Source organism: Melanerpes formicivorus, unplaced genomic scaffold (genome assembly GCF_026170545.1).
Source record: "Melanerpes formicivorus ecotype bairdi unplaced genomic scaffold, bMelFor1.0.p_v2 SCAF_3, whole genome shotgun sequence".
In the NCBI taxonomy this organism is placed as follows: domain Eukaryota; kingdom Metazoa; phylum Chordata; class Aves; order Piciformes; family Picidae; genus Melanerpes; species Melanerpes formicivorus.
In genome coordinates, this window is record NW_027142355.1 from 39,756,530 (window position 1) to 39,782,119 (window position 25,590).

The 25,590-nt window shown below is 43.7% G+C and overlaps 1 protein-coding gene across 5 annotated transcripts in view; it reads right to left on the minus strand.

Moving 5' to 3' along the window:
- METTL25 (methyltransferase like 25) overlaps positions 1–25,590 on the minus strand; it is a 90,973-nt gene that overhangs the window by 63,429 nt on the left and 1,954 nt on the right. For 3 of the 5 annotated variants that reach the window (XM_068170530.1, XM_068170537.1, XM_068170529.1), the window contains exons 2-4: positions 19,543–19,707; positions 10,608–10,708; positions 2,435–3,058 (exon numbers count right to left, since the gene is read on the minus strand). In XM_068170530.1, the coding sequence (XP_068026631.1) occupies positions 2,435–3,058; positions 10,608–10,708; positions 19,543–19,707 (890 nt within the window). The remainder of the gene's footprint in view (positions 1–2,434; positions 3,059–10,607; positions 10,709–19,542; positions 19,708–25,590) is intronic. The other 2 variants (XM_068170533.1, XM_068170538.1) reach the window with 2 other exon arrangements.

Below are 25,590 nucleotides of genomic sequence, written 5' to 3' on the forward strand. Positions count from 1 at the left end.
AGAATCACAGAATGACTTAGGCTGGAAGGCATCTTAGAGATCATCTATTCCAACCAACCTGCCATGGGGAGGGATACCTCACAACTAGACTTGTCCCTCCCAGGGAGGAGGCATCCACAACCTCCCTGAGCAACCTATTCCAGAGTCTCACCACCCTCATACTGAAGAACTTCTTCCTAAGATCCAGTCTAAACCTACCTTCTCTCATCTTAAAATCACTCCCCCTTATCCTATTGCTAGATGCCCTTATGAAAAGTCCTTCTCCAGCCTTCCTGTAGGATCCCTTCAGGTACTGGAAGGCAGCTATAAGGTCCCTTCAGAGTCTGCATCTATATTTCATCAGCAGATTAATTTCAGGACTCACAGTATAAATCAGTGAATGCTAATTCCCCATTTGTCCTCATCTTAGGACAATTTGATTAAAACCATCAATTCATGACTACACCAACAACAAAATTGCACATATTTGTAAAATGATGCATTTTGTTTTCCACCACAAATTGTCACAATACCTTTAACACCTGTAAAGGATTGAACAGTTTCAAGTTTCTAATTACATGCATTTGTCACACCTAATATGCAGTTTAGATACAGCTATTTTTTAGCACAATAAAGTTTTTACCTTTGCTGACAGTAATCTGTATTTTCTTTTACAAAGAAAGGCATTGATAGAGGATTTTTTCCACCTTTTACATCACACAAATTATGTGCCACAAGGATACAAAACCCAACTGTGGAAACATAAAGGCATATGCTTCATCAACAGAACCCTGCTGCTAAGAGAGTCTTTTTGCAGACAGGCATAAGCCTGTCTGCATGAAGGTTGGTCTCTTCTCCCAGGCAACCAGCACCAGAACAAGAGGACACAGTCTCAAGCTGTGCCAGGGGATGTTTAGGCTGGAGGTTAGGAAGAAGTTCTACACAGAGAGAGTGATTGGCCATTGGAATGTGCTGCCCAGGGAGGTGGTGGAGTCACCATCACTGGAGGTGTTTAGGAGGAGACTGGATGGGGTGCTTGGTGCCATGGTTTAGTTGATTAGGTGGTGTTGGATGATAGGTTGGACACAATGATCTTGAAGGTCTCTTCCAACCTGGTCTATTCTATTCTATTCTATTCTATTCTATTCTATTCTATTCTATTCTATTCTATTCTATTCTATTCTATTCTATTCTATTCCATTCCATTCCATTCCATTCCATTCCATTCCAACCTTAGTTTGCTCCTGACATTCTCAGACACTCAGCAGCATTCATTAGCTCAAGTTATAGGTTCATCAGCACAAACCTGTGATCTTGAATCAGAGATTAATTACACCCTTGAATATAACAGCTCAGTCAGTACTGAACACAGACAAGCCTCCATCTTTCCATAAAAGACAGTATGTATCTATCCAGATAGCCTGCGTTAGCTCAGGCACAGGAACTGATCAGCCATACAGCTTCTGCACTTGTGTCCACTGCCATTGGACAGCTTGGGCTGATTTGTGTAGACACAATTTCCACCAGCTAGTAAATTACTAACTGCATTTAAAGCAACTCTGAAAAATCAAAAGATAAAAATGGCTTGCAAATAAGGCTCTTTACAAACACTTTATGTGGAGTACTGTAAGCAATAGATTGTCCTATGCCTTCTAAGTTTAACTGAATATACAAAAATAGAAAAACAGAAATTCCAGTGCTTAATATATCCATCAACCTGCTCAATATAACCTTTTTCATTATAATTTACAGTGGTAAAATACCTGGTTGCATATTCAAAATAACCACACAATCACAGAATGTTAGGAGCTGGAAGGGACTTTGAAAGATCATCCAGTCCAAGCCCCCTGCCAGAGCAGGATCACCCACAGCAGATCATACAGGAACACATCCAGGCAGGTTTTGAGTATCTCCAGAGAGGGAGGCTCCACAACCCCCCTGGGCAGCCTGTTCCAGGGTTCTGTCAGTGTCACAGGGAAATAATTCTATCTCCTGTTTCCATGGAACTTCCTATGCCTCGACTTCCACCCACTGCCCCTTGTCCTGTCATTGGGCATCACTCAGCAGAGCCTGGCTCCATCCTCTTGGCACTCACCCTTTACATCTTTATAAACATGAATGAGTTCACCCCTTTGTCTCCTCTTCTCCAAACTAAAGAGCCCCAGCTCCCTCAGTTTCTCCTTGTAAGGAAGCTGTTCCATTCCCTTAATCATTTTTGCAGCTCTGTGCTGGACTCTTTCAAGTAGTTTCCTGTCCTTCTTGAACTGAGGGCCCAATCCCCAAAGAATACATTAAAAGAGAAAAGCAATCTGAGTTGCTAGACATACTTCTGCTAACTGGCTGAAAATCAGCGTTGGGCCAGAATATTCATTAACACCACTCTACATACACTCAGCAAACATTATCTACATATGACAATGTAAAGACAATGGACTTAAAATGTTAGTGAAACAACCTCCAGATCCATTATGATGTCATTGAGTTCTGTTTCCGCAGTGATGCACGAGGTCAGTGGGAGGTACAGGTTTGATTCACCTGACCTGCCTGCTTTAGCCTTGAGAGATTCCATTTTTCTTTGCACCTTCTCCTCTTCGCAGAGTTCCTCACAATTACACTGAGATGAAGAAAAAGCTTCTACAGCATCAGCAGGTAGAACATTCAGAATAGCAAGAACCTCTTCAGCAAGTTTGCTCTCATCAGATTGTGCCTGGGCCATTAAATCAGCTTCAGTTTGTTGGTTGGTTTCCAATACAACTGTTTCCGTGAAACCACAAGAAGGAACTAAATCTTGGATTGTCTCTTGGTCCTGACTTTGAAGACTATTGAAGGGCTTTTCCTTGATTGCTTTATATTTAATTGCACTTTCTACTGGCCTGTCATTTGCTTCTTCCAACCTCTGGCTTTCGAGGTTTGCTCTTCCTCGACTCTGATAGGCTTTCCAGTGTTTCTTCAATTTTCTGTTCCTTTCATGAGCACCATTAGTGTTGGTGTTGGAAGAGTCAATTCCATAAACTTTTAAGTTATACTGCATGGACAAAAATGAACTCAGATAGCCTTTTCCAGAACCTATATCAATCACCTAGATAACAGGGGTGAAAAAAAAAAGAAAAAAAGAAAATCTGCTGTATTAGTGAGCAAGAGATACTGCAGTCAAATGCAAACCAATTCTGAGACGTTCATAGAATCATAGAATCAATAAGGCTGGAAAAGACCTCAGACATCATGAAGCCCAACCTGTCCCCAACACCTCATGACTACTAAACCATGGCTTCAAGTGCCACGTCCAATCCCTTTTTGAACACCTCCAGGGATGGTGACTCCACCACCTCCCTGGGCAGCACATTCCAATGGCCAACAACTCTTTCTGTGAAGAACTTTCTCTTCACCTCAAGCCTAAACTTCCCCTGGTGCACCTTGAGATTGTGTCCTCTTGTTCTGGGGCTGGTTGTCTGAGAGAAGAGACCAACCCTGTCCTGGCTACAACCTCCCTTCAGGTTGTTGTAGAGAGCAGTAAGGTCTCCCCTGAGCCTCCTCTTCTCCAGGCGTTCAAGAGGAGATTGGACGTGGCACTTGGTGCCATGGTCTAGTCATGGGGTCTGTGTTGATAGGTTGGACTCGATGATCCTCGAGGTCATTTCCAACCTAGGTTATACTGTGATGCTCTAAAACAGTGGAGAATCCACACTGCTGCATGTGGCTCTGTCATCTGCACTCAGCATGTGATATTGCTGCATATTTATTATATAGGCATGTTACAATCATCACATTTCTCGAATGAAATCAGCAGAGGAGTGGATTTAATGAAACAGAATTGACACAATCTAAGCAGACACTTTTAAAACTTCACTTGCCACACCTATCACCAGTATTCTCCCGGATTATTTAAAAGTGGGGGAAACAAAATGCTCAGATAATAAGTGTAGCCACTGTTTTATGCAGCTGATACTTCTACTCTGCAGAATCTGCATATTTCCACAGGGTTTGTAATTATTTCTGTGAAAGGCAGCACGTGGGCAGAAGCCGGCTAGAGAATTACTCCCAACTCTTATGGGTGACCTCCAGTGGCTATACAGCCAAACTGCTTTCTTGAGTAAGGGTTTTCAGTTGTTTCCAAGTAAAAAGAAAGCAGCAATAAATTCTTAAATTAGCACTTGGAGAACAGCTTTAAAACGAAAGGAAAATCTGACTGAAAATAAGCAGGCAATGATCTTGTGCTAAACAAACAGACGACATTAAATGAATCCCTGCTTTACCTTTGATTGATTACATAAGGAAAGGTAATCAGCAGCCCACAGCTTAGCTGTCAATCATGAACCTTTAAAATGAGATTTCCATGATATAATGAACTCCAAAGGCCTGGTCCATGGTGAGTTGGGTACTATGTTTAAACACATTTTCTGGAAGAGCACAGTGAAGAACGTAGTTTCAACAGCATTCCAACTTTTCCCAGCACCAAATCACAAATTTAATGGAGGCTGAATCCAGAAGTCACACCAACACTACACTTTTGCAACTCCTGGTGAAAATGCTGCAATTTCCAAGCAAAACTTTCCCAAATACACTATAGAGAAAGACTGTGCATTTACGCAAAGAGGAATCATCACTGGCTTCTTACAAGACTCTGAGGGGACCTTACAGCTCCTTTCCAATACCTGAAGACATAGTATAGTATAGTATCATAGTATAGTATCAGTCAGGGTTGGAAGGGACCACAAGGATCATCTAGTTCCAACCCCCCTGCCATGGGCCGGGACACCCCACACTAGATCAGCCTGGCCAGAGCCTCATCCAGCCTGGTCTTAAACATCTGCAGGGATGGGGCATCAACCACCTCCCTGGACAACCCATTCCAGGGCTTCACCACTCTCATGGGGAAGAACCTCCTCCTCACATCCAGCCTGAATCTCCCCACCTCCAGCTTCATTCCATTCCCCCTAGTCCTATCACTACCTGAGATCCTGAAAAGTCCCTCCCCAGCCTTTCTGTAGCCCCCTTCAGATACTGGAAGGCCACAATGAGGTCACCTCGGAGCCTTCTCTTCTGCAAACTGAACAGCCCCAACTCCTTCAGTCTGTCCTCATAGGACATCCTACAGGAAAGCTGGAGAGGGACTTTTCATAATGATGTCTAGCAACAGGACAAGGGGGAATGGTTTTAAGCTGAGGAGAGCAGGGCTAGACTGGATCTTAGGAAGAAGTTCTTCAGTATGAGGGTGGTAGGACTCTGGAATAGGCTGCCCAGGGAGGTTGTGGATGCCTCCTCCCTCGGGGTGTTTTAAAGCCTGGTTGGATGAGGCCTTGAGCACCCAGGTCTAGTTGAGAGGCCCATGGGGAGGAGATTGGAGTAGATAATCTCTCAGGTCCCTTCCACCTAAACCATTCTAGGAGCCTAGGATTCTTTGCAGAGTTTAAGCAAGAACTTCTTTATATAAACACAGCTCCACTTGTACAACGTGAGCAACGCCTAAAAGGGGCACTAAACAACCCAAAAAAAAACCCAACAACAACAAAACCTTCAGTTACTTAGCTTTGATGTTTTAATTCACATCATTAAGTGGAGGTGATTACAGGAGTAATAAAATTTTTGCTTTTATTATCATTTTACTACTTATTATACTACATTATGAAGCACCACAGGAGACCAGTATCCCCTACCACCCATTATACACCACGGGCACAGGGGGTGAAACAAAGGGCATTGTGCAAGCTGTCGGTGATCTGCAGAGCCTACAAGAAACACCCTGAGGACATGTGCTGTCATAAAACATGTGTTGTGCTCTCATAGCTCTGGAGTTTTTAATTAAATGCTGCATATATTTTGTTTTGCAAGAAGGATGGGGGGGGGGGGGAGAAAAAAAATGAATAATGAAAAAAACTCTCCTAAAACTTTATAATTCCTAATTTTTCTTTCTTTTTTTTTATTTAAGTTGAAAGGCAACCAAAACAAAAGGAGTTTCATAGTTTCATAGTTTCACAGTTTCATAGTTTCATTCAGGGTTGGAAGGGACCACAAGGATCATCTAGTTCCAACACCCCTGCCACGGGCAGGGACACCCCACACTAGATCAGCCTCATCCAGCCTGCTCTTAAACACCCCCAGGGACAGGGCCTCAACCACCTCCCTGGACAACCCATTCCAGGGTCTCACCACTCTCATGGTGAAGAACCTCCTCCTCACATCCAGCCTGAATCTCCCCACCTCCAGCTTCATTCCATTCCCCCTAGTCCTATCACTACCTGAGATCCTGAGAAGTCCCTCCCCAGCCTTCCTGTAGGCCCCCTTCAGATCCTGGAAGGCCACAATTAGGTCACCTCGGAGCCTTCTCTTCTGCAGACTGAACAGCCCCAACTCCTTCAGTCTGTCCTCATAGGAGAGGTGCTCCAGCCCTCTGATCATCCTCGTGGCCCTTCTCTGGACACCTTCCAGCACCTCCACATCCCTCTTGTAATAGGGGCTCCAGAACTGGACACAGTACTCCAGGTGGGGTCTCACCAGGGCTGAGTAGAGGGGGAGGATCACCTCCCTCGACCTGCTAGCCACACTTCTCCTGATGCAGCCCAGGATCTGATTGGCTTTGCGGGCTGCAAGTGCACATTGAGAGCTCACGTTGAGCTTTTTGTCCACCAGCACCCCCAAGTCTCTCTCCTCAGGGCTACTTTCCAGCCAGTCCCTGCCCAGCCTGTATTTGTGCCTGGGATTGCCTCGACCCAGATGCAGGACCCTGTACTTGCTCCTATTGAACTTCATGAGGTTGGCTTGTGCTTTTTAATAACTGAGAAAGAGGCTTTGCTTTTCTTTTCTTTACTTTTTGTTGTGTGGTTTTTTTTTTCTCAGTAACTGAATGCAATGTAACTGGAAAGCTCTTTTCATATATTAGGGATTTGTAACTTTGCACGAATAAATTGCGTTACAGCGTTATGACCCAAATGGAAAAAGTTAATATAGAGCAGTCAGCATTTCATACTCAGTGATATAGACTGCCATAATATTTTTCATTAAATGCTACTATTTTTTTTCTTCAAAATAATAAAAAAGGAACCCCACCAAACCCAACAGAAAATAATCCTTTGCATAAAGACGCTCCAAGGCCTCTGATAAAAGTGCAGAATCGCTGGGTGAAATTGCAGCATATTGACAGATACTTAATAACAATTGGTTTGAGATTTTATTAGTAACTAGCTACACTGGGACTTGAGTTAGGTCATTAAGGTGGCTCTACTTTTTTTTTTTTTCACTCTCTGAACTTGGATTTTTTTCCTTTCCTTTCCTTCATGAATCTCACAGGAACAATTTAAAATCTAAATGAAAATGCTATATGAAACACCACCTTCCAGAAAACACAGAGAACATTTAGCATTGCATTATAAGCAAACTACATTCTCCCTGCTGCTTTTTTTCCCAGTATGTGAGACTCTTCAACACTTCAACAACTAATATAAGCCTGAAGCAAAAGGTAAGCAAGGCAAAAAAAACCCACCCACATTAATGATAGAATAAATTGCTTTCACAAATTTGCTGCTGCTGTACTTTTATTCTTTACAAAACACATCCACTTTATGGCTGTTGAGGGGACCCACGCTTGTCACCATGGCTGGGTCTTGAAAGGGCTGCTAGAGGGACTGCCTTCCATCACTCTAAGTGATCATAGATGCTCACAAATTATAGAATATAGAATAGAATATAGAATAAACCAGGTTGGAAGAGACCTTCAAGATCATCGTGTCCAACCCATCAACCAATCCTACCCACCTAAACAACCAACCCATGGCACCAAGCATCCAATTGTCTCCCCCAATAATATTTGGCCTTTATTGAAGCTCTCTGTTTACTTGGTAATCCCTGTTGTAAGAAGATCACCTAAAACTTTGCCTTCCTAAGTGGTTCCTCACAAAACAGATGGCCAGGATTCAGAGTTTTGATCTGTTTCCAAGGATGGAACAGGCCTACTATGTCAAGCGTATTGAACCATTTACATTATCAATGTTATGCTCAGCCTGGGCCAAATAACTTTCTAATCAACATTCAGTATCAGCAACTCAGATTCTAGGGCCTGACCTTTGGTCTACAGTGGCAGATAGAATAGAATAGAATAGAATAGAATAGAATAGAATAGAATAGAATAGAATAGACCAGACCAGACCAGACCAGGTTGGAAGAGACCTTCAAGATCATTGCATCCAACCTAACAACTACTCCAGGGCTAGGTGTCAAGTGGAAGGGGCCAATCTTTTTTTGGTGGCACGCAATAATGAGACAAGAAACAACAGGTACAAGCTTGAGCATAGAAGATTTTGCCTCAACAGGAGAAACCTCATTACAGTGAGGGTGACAGAGCACTGGAACAGGCTGCCCAGACAGGTTGTGGAATCTCCTTCTCTGGACACATTCCAAACCAATCTGGATGCATTCCTGTGTGGACTACCTTGGCAGGGGGTTGGGCCTGATGATCTCTGGAGGTCTCTTCCAACTTTTAATGTGCTGTGATACTGTCAGTATGGTCATGTATGCTACCCTCAACCCATGACTGGCCACACCATTAATTTCTATCAAATTCCCTGGTGCAGGTATAAAGAAAGCCAGCTAGCACTCTCCAGTTACAAAGGCCAGGCACAGTAGGAGGGACAAGATATACTACAAACCATAGTTATACAGGCTTGGTCTGCCCAACTGCAGCTGGTCTTTTCCCCCTTATCCTCACCTGATATATTAAGTTTAGACTACACTCAGGTGTATTTACTTAGGGAAAAAACCAAAGGCTCAAATGGAATATGTTCAGCACAAAATATGAGTAGACATCTTATTTATCTTTGGTTTTAAACAAATACATTTTGCTTTCCACAAGTTTTTTGTGGGGATGACTATTAGGCTGGAGGAAATTAGTCTCCACTTCACTCATATGTGCTTGCATAGAGAACCAGTGCAGCTCAGATGTAGAAAGGAATCAGAGCCATTAGCCATCTACAGTTCAAAGTGAGGATGAAGCTACATTAGCCAGTTACTAGCATTATAGAGATTAAAATGATCAAATCAACTTAGTTCACCCCAATACCACAAAATTTAGCCTTACCACTGCGAAGGTCTAAGACATGGATTCTAACAGAGAGTTTAAGATTTAAAAGGCTTACACAAAAAAATTACATGTATGTAACCCAAGGAAATGGTATTGGTGTATTTTTGTCTAATAAAATGTGAAATATGGCACTCAAAAGAGTCAAGTACTGATCCATAAGTAAACATCTACAAGGTTTTCATGCCACAGTGATATAATGCACTGTGCAACCATAGCTACATGGGGGGAAAAAGGACTAAGTTACAAACAAATTTGAGAAAGAAATCCAAGGATGAGCTTGCCATCTGATGTATAAATGACCAATTCATGGTGCAATCACTGGGTGATAAAGATGTGATAGACTAGGGGGAATGGAATGAAGCTGGAGGTGGGGAGATTCAGACTGGACATGAGGAGGAAGTTCTTCACCATGAGAGTGGTGAAGCCCTGGAATGGGTTGTCCAGGAACGTGGTTGAGGCCCCGTCCCTGGAGGTGTTTAAGGCCAGGCTGGATGAGGCTCTGGCCAGCCTGATCTAGTGCGGGGTGTCCCTGCCCATGGCAGGGGGGTCGGAACTAGATGATCCTTATGGTCCCTTCCAACCCTGATTGATTCCATGATTCTATGATGATGGATGTCCACATGTGTTCTATCAAATATAGTTTGTGCACACTCTGCTACATAAATCTTTTCTTAATCTGGCCTCTCTTCAAACTAAAAAAGCCTTCACAAAACTCCTAATTGATATACCTCAATCCATGCTAAACAAAGGTGAACAGAATTAAACAACAGAAAACAATTTAACATTTCCTGTGCCAGAGAAAGATTTTCTGCTCTGGTCTCTATGTGGCAATCCTGTGTGCTTAACAGGAGAATGGAGACTTGCTTTCCTGCTGATGCTTGTGGTAAATTGCCAGCAATCTAAACCTGATAAACATGGCATTACCTGTGCATGCCAAAAAGCAGCACAATTTGTAGCCTCTTCTCCCAGGCAGCCAGTACCAGAACAAGAGGACACAGTCTCAGGCTGAGCCAGGGGAGGTTCAGGTTGGATGTTAGGAAGAAGTTCTACACAGAAAGAGTGATTGCCCATTGGAATGGGCTGCCTGGGGAGGTGGTGGAATCGCCATCATTGGAGGTGTTCAGGAGGAGACTTGATGGGGTGCTTGGTGCCATGGGTTAGTTGTTTAGGTGGACTGGATTGGTTGATGGGTTGGATGTGATGATCTTGAAGGTCTCTTCCAACCTGGTTTATTCTATATTCTATTCTATATTCTATATTCTATATTCTATATTCTATATTTATTCTATATTGCAGAAGTTGATTGTCATTTCTTAAAACAAGTCATAAAATGATCATGACCCACTGAAAGGCAGCTCCTTTGGAGCAATGCATTTGTAATCCAAATTGTCCTTCAGCTTGGTCCTAAGGGCTGGCGCTCAGCAACAGTTATTCACAGGAAAAAATCAGAACAGCAGTGACAGAATATCAAAATGATGTATTCAAACACAAAAAGGAGAATCATTTGGAAGCTACATAGTAACATACAGTAAAAAAAAAAAAGAAAAAGCTTTCTTACCTGTTTTATACCACAATAACTGGCTATGTTGTCTACCAGCTCTGACATTACCTGCACTTCGTGTGATTTCTTATTGTTCATAAACTCATCAGTTTTGATACCTGTATCAGAATAAAAAATGCATACATGTTAACACAACCCATAATAATAATTTGTGAACAATCAGGAAAAAAAATGAGCCTAAAGACATGCCAGAGTATTTTTCTATTTTTAGGATAGTCATTTTGATTTTAAAACTCACTAAATTATTACAAGAATAGACTTCTCAATAACAAATGAATCAGTAAAATCCAACACACTGTAAACCCACACTGACCAGATATTAGACAATAGATACTACTGTAGAACTAGAATAGAATAGAATAAACCAGGTTGGAAGAGACCTTTCAGATCATCACATCCAACCCATCAACCAATCCAACCCACCTAAACAACTAAACCATGGCACCAAACACCCCATCAAGTCTCCTCCTGAACACCTCCAGTGATGATGACTCCACCACCTCCCTGGGGCAGCACATTCCAATGGGCAATCACTCTTTCTGGGAAGAACTTCTTCCTAACATCCAGTCTAAACCTCCCCTGGTGCAGCTTGAGACTGTGTCCTCTCGTTCTGGTGCTGGTTGCCTGGCAGAAGAGACCAGCCCCTGCCTGTCCATAACCTACCTTCAGGCAGTTGTAGAGAGCAGTAAGGTCTCCCCTGAGCCTCTTCGTCTCCAGGCTAAGCAACCCCAGCTCCCTCAGCCTCTCCTCACAGGGCTGTGCTCCAAACCCCTCCCCAGCTTTGTTGCCCTTCTTTGGACATGTTCCAGCAAGTCAACCTCCTTCCTAAACTGAGGGGCCCAGAACTGGACACAGTACTCGAGGTGTGGCCTAACCAGTGCAGTGTACAGGGGCAGAATGACCTCCCTGCTCCTGCTGGCCACACTGTTCCTGATGCAGGCCAGGGTAGTGGAACACTGGAACAGGTTGCCCCGGGAGGTAGTTGAGTTCTCATCCCTTGAGATATTCAAGGTCAGGCTGGACAAGGCTCTGAGCAACCTGATCTACTGGACGACGTCCCTGCCGACTGACGGAGGTTTGGACTAGATGACCTTTAGTGGTACCTCCCCTCCAACCCAAACCATTCTATCATTCTAAGATGCACTTTATTTTTTTTCTTTATTTACCCCATGGATGTGTTATAGAACTGCTACATCTTCATGGCATAAAACCATTCCTTTCAGAGTTGCTGGAGAATGTGTTAATGAGATGGCGTCAATCTCTGTCACATGTATACTGCTCGTGGAGAGTACCAAGCATCTACTTGCTAATCTCTGTATCTTCCTGTCAAAGGAGTAGCTCAGAAGTTGCTCACTGAGGAGAAACCCATCCATTTCTCTTATGCAACCAACACTACAGGGGACTTGGCTCTGGATAACCTGATGGAAAGTGTTTTAGGTCTGTGTGAGGGTAGAAGAAACTGTACCTTATTGACAAGCATGCTCCCAGAAAACACGACTTTCTCTACATGACTAGGCAGACTAATACACTTTCCAGTTCTCTACTTTTTTGCACAGTATGCATTCATCTGTCCAGAAACTGATCATTAGGCAAAAAAAACCACTATGTTCTTTCCTTGATCAAATTATGCTGGGAACAGAGCCAAGAGTGTAACTTCTTTAAAAGAGAGTGGGGAATTGAACGGAGCTCATGAGAAATCTAGTGTTTTCTCTGTTTTTCCTGAAACCCACAGGATCTCTCTATTTCTTAAACATCTGGTTTTTTTCTAATAAACTGTTATGACCATACTTAAAATCTAATATAGAGTCTATGAACTGAAAAGAAAAAAAAAAGACTAAAAGACTAAGGAAAACAAAGAGCAGAAACAAATGTTTGCCATTTCACCAAAGATTTCCCTTAATTTTAAAATCATGAGCATCTACGTGGTGTCCTAAAAACTTTAATTTAGAAACATGTCAAATAAAAGGGAAAAAACAAAAAAGACATTAAAAAAAAATAGAAGTATCTCTACACTTGAAACGTTTTTGTGTCTGGACAGGCCCATCAAAAAAAAGCAGAATGGGAACAGGAAAAAACAGACATTTAACTTGACAGAAATAAAAGTTGTTTGACTGTTCTCTGAAGCAGTGCTGCCACTTTGAACTATTGCCACATACTGCAACTTTTCTTCTTTGTTAGAGTATAAACTCAAAGGACTGGATTGGGTAATGCTGTGTGAAGGACCATTTCAGAGACTGTCTAGGCCAAATTAAGCATTTCAAACATGGCAGCAATCCAGAAATCCACAAGGAAGACACAACTTACAGAAACTGAAGTGAAGAGAAAGTTCTCTTCTCCCAGGCAGCCAGCACCAGAACAAGAGGACACAGTCTCAGGCTGCACCAGGGGAGGTTTAGGTTGGATGTTAGGAAGAAGTTCTATACAGAGAGAGTGATTGCCCATTGGAATGGGCGGCCTGGGGAGGTAGTGGAGTCACCATCATTGGAGGTGTTCAGGAGGAGACTTGATGGGGTGCTTGGTGCCATGGGTTAGTTGTTTAGGTGGGTTGGATTGGTTGGTGGGTTGGACATGATGATCTTGAAGGTCTCTTCCAACCTGGTCTATCCTATCCTATCCTATCCTATCCTATCCTATCCTATCCTATCCTATCCTATCCTATCCTATCCTATCCTATCCTATCCTATCCTATCCTATCCTATCCTATCCTATCCTATCCTTCACAGAGAGAGTTGTTAGCCATTGCAATGTGCTGCCCAGGGAGGTGGTGGAATCACCGTCCCTGGAGGTGTTCAAACGGGATTGGATGGCATTTCAAGCCATGGTTTAGCAGTCATGAGGTGCTGGGTGAGAGGTTGGACTTGATGATCTCTGAAGTCTTTTCCAACCTTATTGATTCTACGATTCTGTGATTTCAGGCAGAACTACCAGAGCTTGCTTATATCTACAGACACAAAGCATATTTCACCTTAGCTACTAAAGATGCTTAATCCTTTTAAGACTTCTTTTCCTACTTATTGCAGAATGAACACCCTCTTTATGTTTCAGCTCAGGGAAAATGACAGTTTGCAAATCACTACAGATTTTTTTTTACACATTTTATTATTGCTGTATTTTCTTCACATTCTGGTAGGTTTACATTATTTTGCAAAAGAAGCAGGCACAGTCTTGCACTTGAGGACTGTTTTATATTGCCAAGACAACTGCAGATTTGGAAAAAAAAGAAGTAATAATGTAGACTAGTTTCAAACAAACTGCACATTAATTCTGCTGCCACAAAATTACTTTCTTGAAACATATAATTACACTTGTAGATTTCCTTATTACAGGTATGCAAGCAGAACAAATCCAAATTTGAAAGACCAGCAGAAATCTGGAGATCCATTTCCTTTTGTGATGGAAAAAAAAAAGAAAGAAAGAAAGAAAGTGAACTTTGAATATTTCACAGAACTACCTTGGCTATAACAGAAAGCTTAGTGCTACTAGTTTTATCTGGTGCTGAAATGTTGCTTATTTCCATTGTGAATCCCTAGCACAGGTAGCTGCTTTGCCCTTGAAAAACATCTTCTTTTCTATAATGCCATCTAACAGATTGAGGACAGACTTTCTTTTACACAGGGCCAAAGCAGATCTTCCTAAGATCTCCCACGGCAGAGCGCAGAGGTTCTATAGCCCAGCTCCCTGTGGACAATCAGATACACCAGATTAAAGAAAGAAATGCACACTCCATACCAGACAGCACCACCTATACAGAAGTTAAACTACTATGATTTGATTCCATAAGATAAAAGAAGTGAGACAGGAGGTTAGATGTGGCTCAGTTGGTAGTGCATCAGACCCTTAATGGGAAGGTCATGAGTTCAAGCCTGCAGTGGGCAGTAGTGTCCTCCCTACTCTAGTCATGAGGTCTGTGGTGACAGGTTGGACTCGATGATCTTTGAGGTCTCTTCCAACCTTGGTGATACTGAATACTAATGATCTTTATACAAAAAAAAACTCCCAAAACAACATTGAGGCAGGGATCATCCAGTACATGCAATTTAAAGATGGACTTGTTAACAGTCACTGTGTGACTATCGCTTGTTAGAGAGATTTAAGGAAGTGAATCCATATATGAATATCAGTACAAGTAAAACAAGGTAGAACTAGAGGGACCTCGACAGGCTGGACAGATGGGCAGAATCCAACGGCATGAGATTGAACACATCCAAGTGCCGGGTTCTGCACATTGGCCACAACAACCCCATGCAGAGCTACAGGCTGGGGTCAGAGTGGCTGGAGAGCAGCCAGGCAGAGAGGGACCTGGGGGTACTGGTTCATGGTAGGCTGAACATGAGCCTGCAGTGTGCCCAGGCAGCCAGGAGGGCCAATGGCATCCTGGCCTGCATCAAGAACAGTGTGGCCAGCAGGAGCAGGGAGGTCATTCTGCCCCTGTACACTGCACTGGTTAGGCCACACTTCGAGTCCTGTGTCCAGTTCTGGGCCCCTCAGTTTAGGAAGAAGGTTGACTTGCTGGAGCATGTCCAGAGAAGGGCAACACAGCTGGTGAGGGGCTTGGAACACAAGCCCTATAAGGAGAGGCTGAAGGAGCTGGGGATGCTTAGCCTAGAGAAGAAGAGACTCAGGGGTGACCTTATTGCTGTCTACAACTACCTGAAGGGGGTTGTAGACAGGCAGAGGTTGGTCTCTTCTCCCAGGCAGCCAGTAGCAGAACAAGAGGACACAGTCTCAGGGTGCAGCAGGGGAGGTTTAGGCTGGAGGTCAGGAGGAAGTTTTACACAGAGAGAGTGATTGCCCATTGGAATGGGCTGCCCGGGGAGGTGGTGGAGTTGCCATCACTGGAGGTGTTCAGGAGGAGACTTGACAGGGTGCTTGGTGCCATGGGTTAGTTGATTAGGTGGCGTTGGATGATAGGTTGGACACGATGATCTTGAGGTCTCTTCCAACCTGGTCTATTCTATCCCATTCTATTCTACTTCTATTCTATTCTATTCTATTCTATTCTATTCTATTCTATTCTATTCTATTCTAATTCTATTCCCTTGGCCATAAACACATTGCAAAGGGAGGGAGCACTCCTAATTCAATACCCTAGCAATTATCATTTCTTACATCAGATAAAACCTTTGTAATAGATGAAATTCTCCCTGCTGGCTTCTTGGCCTCAGACCACGCTCTTCTACACCCCACGTGTTTAATGCAAGCAACCTGATGGTGCCTAAGGACCGCAGCAACCTTCGTTAAGAAGTTAAGAAAACCCTTTAGACTCCAAACTCCATTCTGAGTAGCTGGGTCCACTAAAAATAGAATAGAATAATAGAATAGAATAGAATAAACCAGGTTGGAAGAGACCTTCAAGATCTCATGTCCAACCTATCATCCAACACCACCTAATCAACTAACCCATGTAACCAAGCACCCTGTCAAGTCTCCTCCTGAACACCTCCAGTGACGGCGACTCCACCACCTCCCCGGGCAGCCCATTCCAATGGGCAATCACTCTCTCTGTGTAAAACTTCCTCCTGACCTCCAGCCTGAACTTCCCCTGGCGCAGCCTGAGACTGTGTCCTCTTGTTCTGGTGCTGGCTGCCTGGGAGAAGAGACCAACCTCTGCCTGTTTACAACCCCCCTTCAGGTAGTTGTAGAGAGAATGTTGGTGCTTACCAATGATTCCAGGGAAGGACAGCAATGTGTCTACATTAAGATGGTGAAGAAGTTAGGGAACTATGTGTGGGAACAGGCTCATAAGCATGTTTGTCTTAGAACTCGAAAACACATTAAAAACATCTGAAACATAAACAAAATCCTCCTGATGCAGGCTTTGCAGAATATGAGCAACACCACGGCAAAGTCTCCAGTGTTCTCAGACTTGCAAGCCTTAGTACATCAAGAAGCTAATATATTTTCTGAAATACAGAATTAAGTCCAAAGTATCTAAAATATCTTAAAGTTAAAAGTGTTTCATTTGTCAACTTGTACATTATGAAGCCATAATTTGGTCTTTTGCCTATGGCAAATGCTTAACAGGAACTTCAGTTAAGTTAAATTAACTGATACTTGCTGCCAATTCACGACAAAGGTTTTGAATTATAATACCATTGTCTACATTTGGAACATGCTTTATTTTTCCTGGGAGGTACAATTTAAAATTACTGCATCACAAACCAAGGCCCCAGTTACCCAGCTGAGCAGCACTCCCACAAGACACAGAACAAAACTTTCGGCAATTGCCTTGTGCCTGAAGCTCCATTCTGCAGGACTAGTAGATGAGAGCCTCCTTGTAGTTTTAAGGAAGTGAATCCATATATGAATATCAGTACAAGTAGACCAAGGTAGAACTAGAGGGACCTCAACAGGCTGGACGGATGGGCAGAGTCCAGCGGCAGGAGATTCAACACATCCAAGTGCCGGGTTCTGCACATTGGCCACAACAACCCCACGCAGAGCTACAGGCTGGGGTCAGAGTGGCTGGAGAGCGGCCAGGCAGAGAGGGACCTGGGGGTACTGGTTGATAGTAGGGTGAACATGAGCCTGCAGGGTGCCCAGGCAGCCAGGAGGGCCAATGGCATCCTGGCCTGCATCAAGAACAGTTTGGCCAGCAGGAGCAGGGAGGTCATTCTGCCCCTGTACACTGCACTGGTTAGGCCACACCTTGAGTCCTGTGTCCAGTTCTGGGCCCCTCAGTTTAGGAAGGAGGTTGACTTGCTGGAGCGTGTCCAGAGAAGGTCAACAAAGTTGGTGAGGGGTTTGGAACACAAGCCCTATGAGGAGAGGCTGAGGGAGCTGGGGCTGCTCAGCCTGGAGAGGAGGAGACTCAGGGGTGACCTTATCACTCTCTGTACAACTACCTTTAGGTGAGGTTGCAGACAGGCAGAAGTTGGTCTCTTTTCCCAGGCAACCAGCACCAGAACAATAGGACACAGTCTCAAGCTGTGCCAGGAGAGGTTTAGGCTGGAGGTTAGGATGAAATTCTACATAGAGAGAGTGATTGCCCATTGGAATGGGCTGTCCAGGGAGGTGGTGGAGTCACCATCATTGGAGGTGTTCAGGAGGAGACTTGACAGGGTGCTTGGTTGCATGGTTTAGTTAATTAGGTGGTGTTGGATGATGGGTTGGACGTGATGATCTTGAGGGTCTCTTCCAACCTGGTCTATTCTATTCTATTCTATTCTATTCTATTCTATTCTATTCTATTCTATTCTATTCTATTCTAACTAGACTAAGCAACACACAGGGAATGGGAGCATAATAAAAATGCAAGATCTATCTGGCGAGCAGAAGATAAGCAGCGCACAGTTGTCAAACACACACAAAAAAAGGGCTTCAGATGAACAAAGAGCAGAAGGAAAGAAGCCAGAAAGAAAGAACAATGCACACCAAACCATTAAGAGTATCTTAGCTAAGGCATTTTAGTGGAAATGAAAAACTGGAGAGGCAACCACAGAAAACAGCAAAATTGGAAAGGGAAAATTGCTGTAGAAAATGGGAGAAGTTCCCAACATTTATATAATGGTTCTATCACTTAGGGTAAGAAATGTCAGAGTTTTAATGTATTAGAGGAGATAAAACACTAGAAGGCAGAGCACTACTCAGTCTGTCTCTTAAAAACTAATAAGAGCTCTGAAAGACAGTGGAAAACCTGTTATAAAGACTGGGGACTCCATGAAGAGCACATTGTCAGTGAAAATTGCTCTAGTCTAAGTAAGTATAAAAGCCAATCTATCATCTGATATGAAAAATACAATCAGGGCTAAGGTTTCCAGTATTCAACTTGATGCCAGCTTGAGAGTGTTATAACTCCTTTTCTTTAACTACAGGAAATGAACTTACTATACTTTTATGGCATCTAATTGGCATTTGTCCAAAACACACAGAGTAAATAAAACGTTTGGGCCACATTCAGCTAAATGCCAAATCACATATTTAATATTAAACAATAGATACAGCAAGAAAACCCATTTACCAGGTATTAGGATGAAACTTTGGACAAAAAGCAAGAATAGGAACCAGGGAGAAAAAAAACAAAGAGAAGCATCAAGGTTTCTCTAATAGTGACATGTCTGCTTCTTTATCTTTCCCCTTTAAAACTGAATTTCAGAATGAATGCGTAGGTACTGAATGCTGTGACTCCTCTGCTCAAATTCTGGCAAGGGAATCAATTTTCTAAACAAAGGCAATAGGATAGGATAGGATAGGATAGGATAGGATAGGATAGGATAGGATAGGATAGGATAGAATAGAATAGAATAGAATAGAATAGAATAGAATAGAATAGAATAGAATAGAATAGAATAGAATAGAATAGAACAGGTTGGAAGAGACCTTCGAGATCATCGCATCCACCCTATCATCCAACACCACCTAATCAACTAACCCATGCAACCCAGCACTCTATCAAGTCTTCTCCTAAATACCTCCAATGATGGCAACTCCACCTTCTCCTTGGGCAGCCCATTCCAATGGCCAATCTCTCTCTCTGTGTAGAACTTCTTCCTAACATCCAGCCTAAACCTCCCCTGGCGCAGCTTGAGACTGTGTCCTCTTGTTTTGGTGCTGGTTGCCTGGGAGAAGAGACCAACCCCCACCTGGCTACAACCTCCCTTCAGGTAGTTGTAGAGAGCAATAAGGTTTCCCCTGAGCCTCCTCTTCTCCAGGCTAAGCAGCCCCAGCTCCCTCAGCCTCTCCTCACAGGGCTGTGTTCCAAACCCCTCACCAACTTCGTTGCCCTTCTCTGGACTCGTTCCAGCAAGTCAACCTCCTTCCTAAACTGAGGGGCCCAGAACTGGACACAGTACTCACAGGAACTCCCTAAGAATAAATGAAACCAAAGCAAGAAGCTAAACCACTCTCCAAACCCAAATCAAACAGTAAAGAGCAAAAAGTAAACACAAATACAATACAACTAGTAAAAATGTAAATACAAATCTAAATGTACCTGTTACTCCTTGATTCTCTCCTCCCAGTGCTTCAAGCATTTCTTCTAATGGGGTGCACACACCAAGACTGGACAAGGAATAATACTTAGCAGCCAGGGCAAACAAATGTACATCGAGAAGCTTGTTAGAGTTTTCACAAAACACAGTGGCAAACGTGTCATCATCTGCACAGAACATAAAAGGGTTCTGTTAATAGTGCTGAGCAGCTCTCTAACAGCACTTACTGTGAAATAAAAGCAATAAAGACTTGGAATCAGAGAGAAGTAACAGTATCACAGTATCACAGTATAACTTAGGTTGGAAAGGACCTCGAGGATCATCGAGTTCAACCTATCAACACAGACCCCATGACTAGACCATGGCACCAAGTACCACGTCCAATCTCCTCTTGAAAGCCTCCAGGGACGATGACTCAACCACCTCCCTGGGCAGCACATTCCAATGACCAATGACTCGCTCGGTGAAGAACTTCCTCCTCACCTTGAGTCTAAACCTTCCCTGGTGCAGCTTGAGACTGTGTCCCCTTGTTCTGGTGCTGGTTGCCTGGGAGAAGAGGCCAACCCCTTCCTGGCTACAACCATCCTTCAGGTAGTTGTAGAGGGCAATGAGGTCACCCCTGAGCCTCCTCTTCTGCAGGCAAAACAACCCCAGCTCCCTCAGCCTCTCCCCACAGGGCTGTGCTCAAGGCCTCTCCCCAGCCTTGTTGCCCTTCTCTGGACACATTCAAGTGTCTCAATGTCCTTCTTGAACTGAGGGGCCCAGAACTGGACACAGGACTCAAGGTGCGGCCTAACCAATGCAGAGTACAGGGGCACAATGACTTCCCTGCTCCTGCTGGCCACACTATTCCTGATGCAGGCCAGGATGCCATTGGCCCTCTTGGCCACCTGGGCACACTGCTGGCTCATATTTAGGCGGCTGTCGATCAGCACCCCCAGGTCCCTCTCTGTTTGGGAGCTCTCCAGCCACTCTGACCCCAAATTCCATTCATTTTGCTTCCTTAAGTGGGAAAACACATTCTTTCTCTTCATCTGCATTCCCCTTTCAGAACCAAGGTCAGATTTTGCTCTTAGCTGAACTTGAGCAAATGTGGAAAAAATTCCATTGTTTCGGCAGAGCTTGGTTACTATAATTCAGTCAACATGAGGACTTCTTTCTTGTGTACAAACTTGTCAAGAGACATTTGCTAGCCACCTTTTCTGACAATACACACTCTGGCTTTTTTAAGACATGAAATGGTTCACTATATGAAACATTCTGATTTATGGTCACTACACTCACATACTTTCCAAGATGCTTTGTAGCTGGTGAACCTCCTGGGAGAATTAAATGAATTTTTATTGCCAGTCAGGTGTGAGCCAAAGTTAAGATTCCAATGCATATTTTGTTTGACTCAGGATGAAATGCTTGAGTTTGGTATTTTTTAGCTCTTAGTTTCAAAAATGTACATTTCACACATTTAAGCTGAACATTTTAGTAGGAATCATTTAGTAATTCTGAGACTGATAGAATCACAGAATGGTTTGGATTGGAAGGGATCTTAATGATCATCTAGTTCCAATGCCCCCTGCCATGGGCAGGGACACATTTCTCTAGACCAGGCCACTCAAGGCCTCATCCAGCATGGCTTTGAACATCTCAAAGTCTTTTCCAACCTGGTTAATCCTATCCTATCCTATCCTATCCTATCCTATCCTATCCTATCCTATCCTATCCTATCCTATCCTATCCTATCCTATCCTATCCTATCCTCTTTAAACCTTCAGGAAGGGGGCATCCATAACCTCCGCGGGCAACCTGTTCCAGCATCCCACCACCCGCACTGCAAAGAATTTCTTCCTAATATCTAACCTAAATCTGCCCCCCTCAAGCCTAAATCTATTGTCCCTCATTCTTTCACTACAAACCCTTGTAAAATGGCTCTTCCCAGCTTGCTTGTAGGCACCCTTCAGGGCCTATTTTACCAAAAGGGATTAAATTTGGTTTGGTTGTTTTTTTTCTGATAGGTACCAAAACAGTTACCAGACAACAAAATTGTCCTTGTTGATATTCCACTCAAGACAGAACGCAAGGCTCTTTAGAAATTCAGCTTTTTTGACTGGATTATTATTTGCCAAGGTCTCCAACAGTAACAGTTAAAACTATTTGTGAATGAAAATGTGATAATAATTTCTAACATTTGTAATTAAAAAAAACCCCAAACCCAAACATATAAAAACTAAAACCAGTCCAGCACCGTTAGAAACATTTAGAAAGTATCTCCTGTTTTGGCCTTTTTCTCAGGAGATAGGTTGGACTTGATGATCACAAAGGTCTTTTCCAACCTGGTTAATTCTCTATTCTGTAAGCACATGCATAGAATAGAACAGAACAGAACAGAACAGAACAGAACAGAATAGAATAGAATAGAATAGAATAGAATAGACCAGACCAGGTTGGAAGAGACCTTCAAGATCATTGCATCCAACACATCATCCAACACCATCTAATCAGCTAACCCATGGCACCAAGCACCCCATCAAGTCTCCTCCTAAACACTTCCAAGGATGGTGACTCCACCACCTCCCCAGGCAGCCCATTCCAATGGGCAATCACTCTCTCTGTATAGAACTTCTTCCTAACAGCCAACCTAAACCTCCCATGGCGCAGCCTGAGACTGTGTCCTCTTGTTCTGGTACTGGCTGCCTGGGAGAAGAGACCAAGGATTCCTCTGAGCCTCTTCTTCTCCAGGCTAAGCAACCCCAGCTCCTTTCTCAGAATTCCTGAAAAGCTTATAAACCCAAAGTGTGCCTGCTTTCACTTTGTCTACACCTGGCACAGTAAAGGATATTAACATTCCTTACAAATCTCACCTAACTGAAAATAAATGCCATAATACCCATACTCTGTAATATATCTTAATGAAATTACCTGAAAGAAAAACACAAAGAGAACTGGTAGCCAATGGCATCCTGGCCTGCATCAAGAACAGTGTGGCCAGCAGGAGCAGGGAGGTCATTCTGCCCCCATACACTGCACTGGTTAGGCTGCACCTCGAGTCCTGTGTCCAGTTCTGGGCCCCTCAGTTTAGGAAGGAGGTTGACTTGCTGGAACAAGTCCAGAGAAGGGCAACGAAGTTGGTGAGGGGTTTGGAACACAAGCCATATGAGGAGAGGCTGAGGGAGCTGGGATTGCTTAGCCTGGAGAGGAGGAGACTCAGGGGTGACCTTATTGCTCTCTACAACTACCTGAAGGGAGGTTGTAGACAGGCAGATGTTGGTCTCTTTTCCCAGGCAGCCAGCACCAGAACAAGAGGACACAGTCTCAGGCTGCGCCATGGGAAGTTTAGGTTGGATGTCAGGAAGAAGTTCTATACAGAGAGAGTGATTGCCCATTGGAATGGGCTGCCTGGGGAGGTGGTGGAGTCACCATCACTGGAGGTGTTCAGGAGGAGACTTGATGGGGTGCTTGGTGCCATGGGTTAGTTGTTTAGGTGGGTTGGATTGGTTGATGGGTGGGACACGATGATCTTGAAGGTCTCTTCCAACCTGGTCTATTCTATGTATGCATTCTATGTCAGTGCAAACAAATTTTCACATTTACAAATAAATTTTCAGAGAGAAACATATGTAAGAAAAAAAAAACCCAACAAACCACAACAACTAACAACCAACCCTGGAACTGTAGTACAAAGAATAACTCAGAGTAAAATGTGAAAACACTTAAGCAGAGAGCTTTCTGTGCCTGTGTCCAATTTGCAGCAGTGACGTGATGAACGAGACGCAAGAAGGCAACTGTCAGCTTTCTGGTGTATTAAAACACAAACCAGTTCTCTCTATCTAAAACTGGATCTGAACGCTTTTCTGGAGGGTACAACTGAAAGCACGGTTTCTACTCTTTGTACAGTCATTATAATGAAATCTGATTAGCATCTGAAAATATTCTTTGCAACCAATTTACAGAACAGGCAATGCAATGGACTGTAACATCACCCGCTTGGCTGGAAGTCCAGATGGAGATCAGCAACAAGTGGTGTCCCCCAGGGGGCCATACTGGGACCAGTACTGTTCAATATTTTTATCACTGATGTAGACAGTGGGATGGAGTGCATCATCAGCAAGTTTGCAGATGACACCTAGCTGAGTGGTGCTGTCAATATGCCAGAGGGACAAAATGTCATCCAGAGGAACCTGGACAAGCTGGAGTGGTGGGACCAGGTGAACCTCATGATGGTCAACAAGATCAAGTGCAGTGTCCTGCACTTGGATTGGAACAATCCTCATTACCAATAAAGACTGGGGAATGAGGTGATAGAAAGCAGCCCGGTGGAGAAGGACTTGGGAGTTTGGTGGGTGAGCAGCTGGACATGAGCCAACAATGCCAGTGGCATCCTGGGTTGCATCCAAAGAAGCATGGCCAGCAGATTGAGAGAGGTGATTCTGCCACTTTGCTCTGGTAAGACCTCACCTACAGTACCATGTTGTAGTGGTTTGGCCCTGGCTGGGGGCCAAATGCCCACCAAAGCCACTCTGTCACTCCCCTTTTTAAATGGACAGGGGAGAGGGGAAAATATAACAAAAGGCTGGTAACAAGATTGAAGCAATGTAATAATGTGAAACACAAGCAAAGGCCATGGAGAAGCAAAAGCAAACAGAGATGATATTCTCCACTACTCAGCCTCCAGACCCCTCCCCAGCTTTGTTGCCCTTCTCTGGACATGCTCCAGCAAGTCAACATCTTTCCTAAACTGAGGGGCCCAGAACTGGACACAGGACTCAAGGTGTGGCCTAACCAGTGCTGAGTACAGGGGCAGAATGACCTCCCTGCTCCTGCTGGCCACACTGTTCCTGATATAGGCCAGGATGCCCTCGGCCTTCTTGGCCGCCTGGGCACACTGCTGGCTCATGTTCATCCTACTGTCAACCAGTACCACTAGGTCCCTTTCTGCCTGGCTGCTCTCCAGGCACTCTGTCCCCAGCCTGTAGCACTGCATGGGGTTGTTATAGCCAGTGTGTACATCCCAGCACTTTGATGTGTTCAATCTCATGCCCTTAGGCTCAGCCCATCATGCCAATCTGATGGTCGCAGAGCACTGGAACAGGCTCCCCAGAGGGCTTGTGGAGTCTTCTCCTCTGGAGTCTTTCAAGACCTGTCCAGATGTGTTCCTCCTATGTGACCTATGTTAAATTCTACGGCCCTGCTTTGGCAGGGGGTTTGGACTCCAAGATCTCCAGAGGTCACTTCCAACCCCTAATATCCTGTGATCCTGTGTATAATTTTGAAGAACAACCAGCTAGAATTTTAGAGGAATATGAGGAAGAATAATTTTGGTTTATGATGGGTTTCAGGACCTCTAATGGTTGGTTTCTGATCTCCAGTGCCATTTAGCTGTGGTAATGCATTCAGATAAGCTGCTATCAAGTCTCCCAGTCTTAATTTTAATACAGACTAACAGTGCATTCATTCTCAAATATAGATAGATGTGTACAGTTGTCTTGAGAACCTAATATTCTACCAGGATGTATTTTCATCATATGAGCAGATGGACAGATACCAGGCAGCCAAACAAGTCAGGCAGGCATGAACCACCAAATCAGCAAGCATGTGCCTATTCCATTACAGTGTCTCAAATTTAGCCATGGTATCAGAGAAGTGTTGAGTGTCTCAAAACCTTCCAAATGCAGTATACTAGAATTTGAGCAGGAGTAATCCCCACAGAAAATAGAGAATTGTTGTATTTTAGCCAAAATGTGAAGGTTTCATGTCCTTCTAAAACACGTGCCTCACTGGCCACAAGTTAGGTGTTTCGTTCCAGGCATTTCTGTATCAGGTTCTGTAACAGATATTTTGAATAGAGATCATTAAATGATTTGATGATTTTGAAATCTATAAAGTACTCTCCCTTCCTGATTTTCTTCTCTACGGGCAACCACTTCAGTGTTTGAATCACTTCATGGGCTTTCCTGTAGAAACAGGTAAGATCAGGGTTATTTTTCTTTACTGTTTTCTTTCTGATGACTTCATCTAATAATTGTGTTCCAGCCTCTACATTTCATTTGATGACCCAC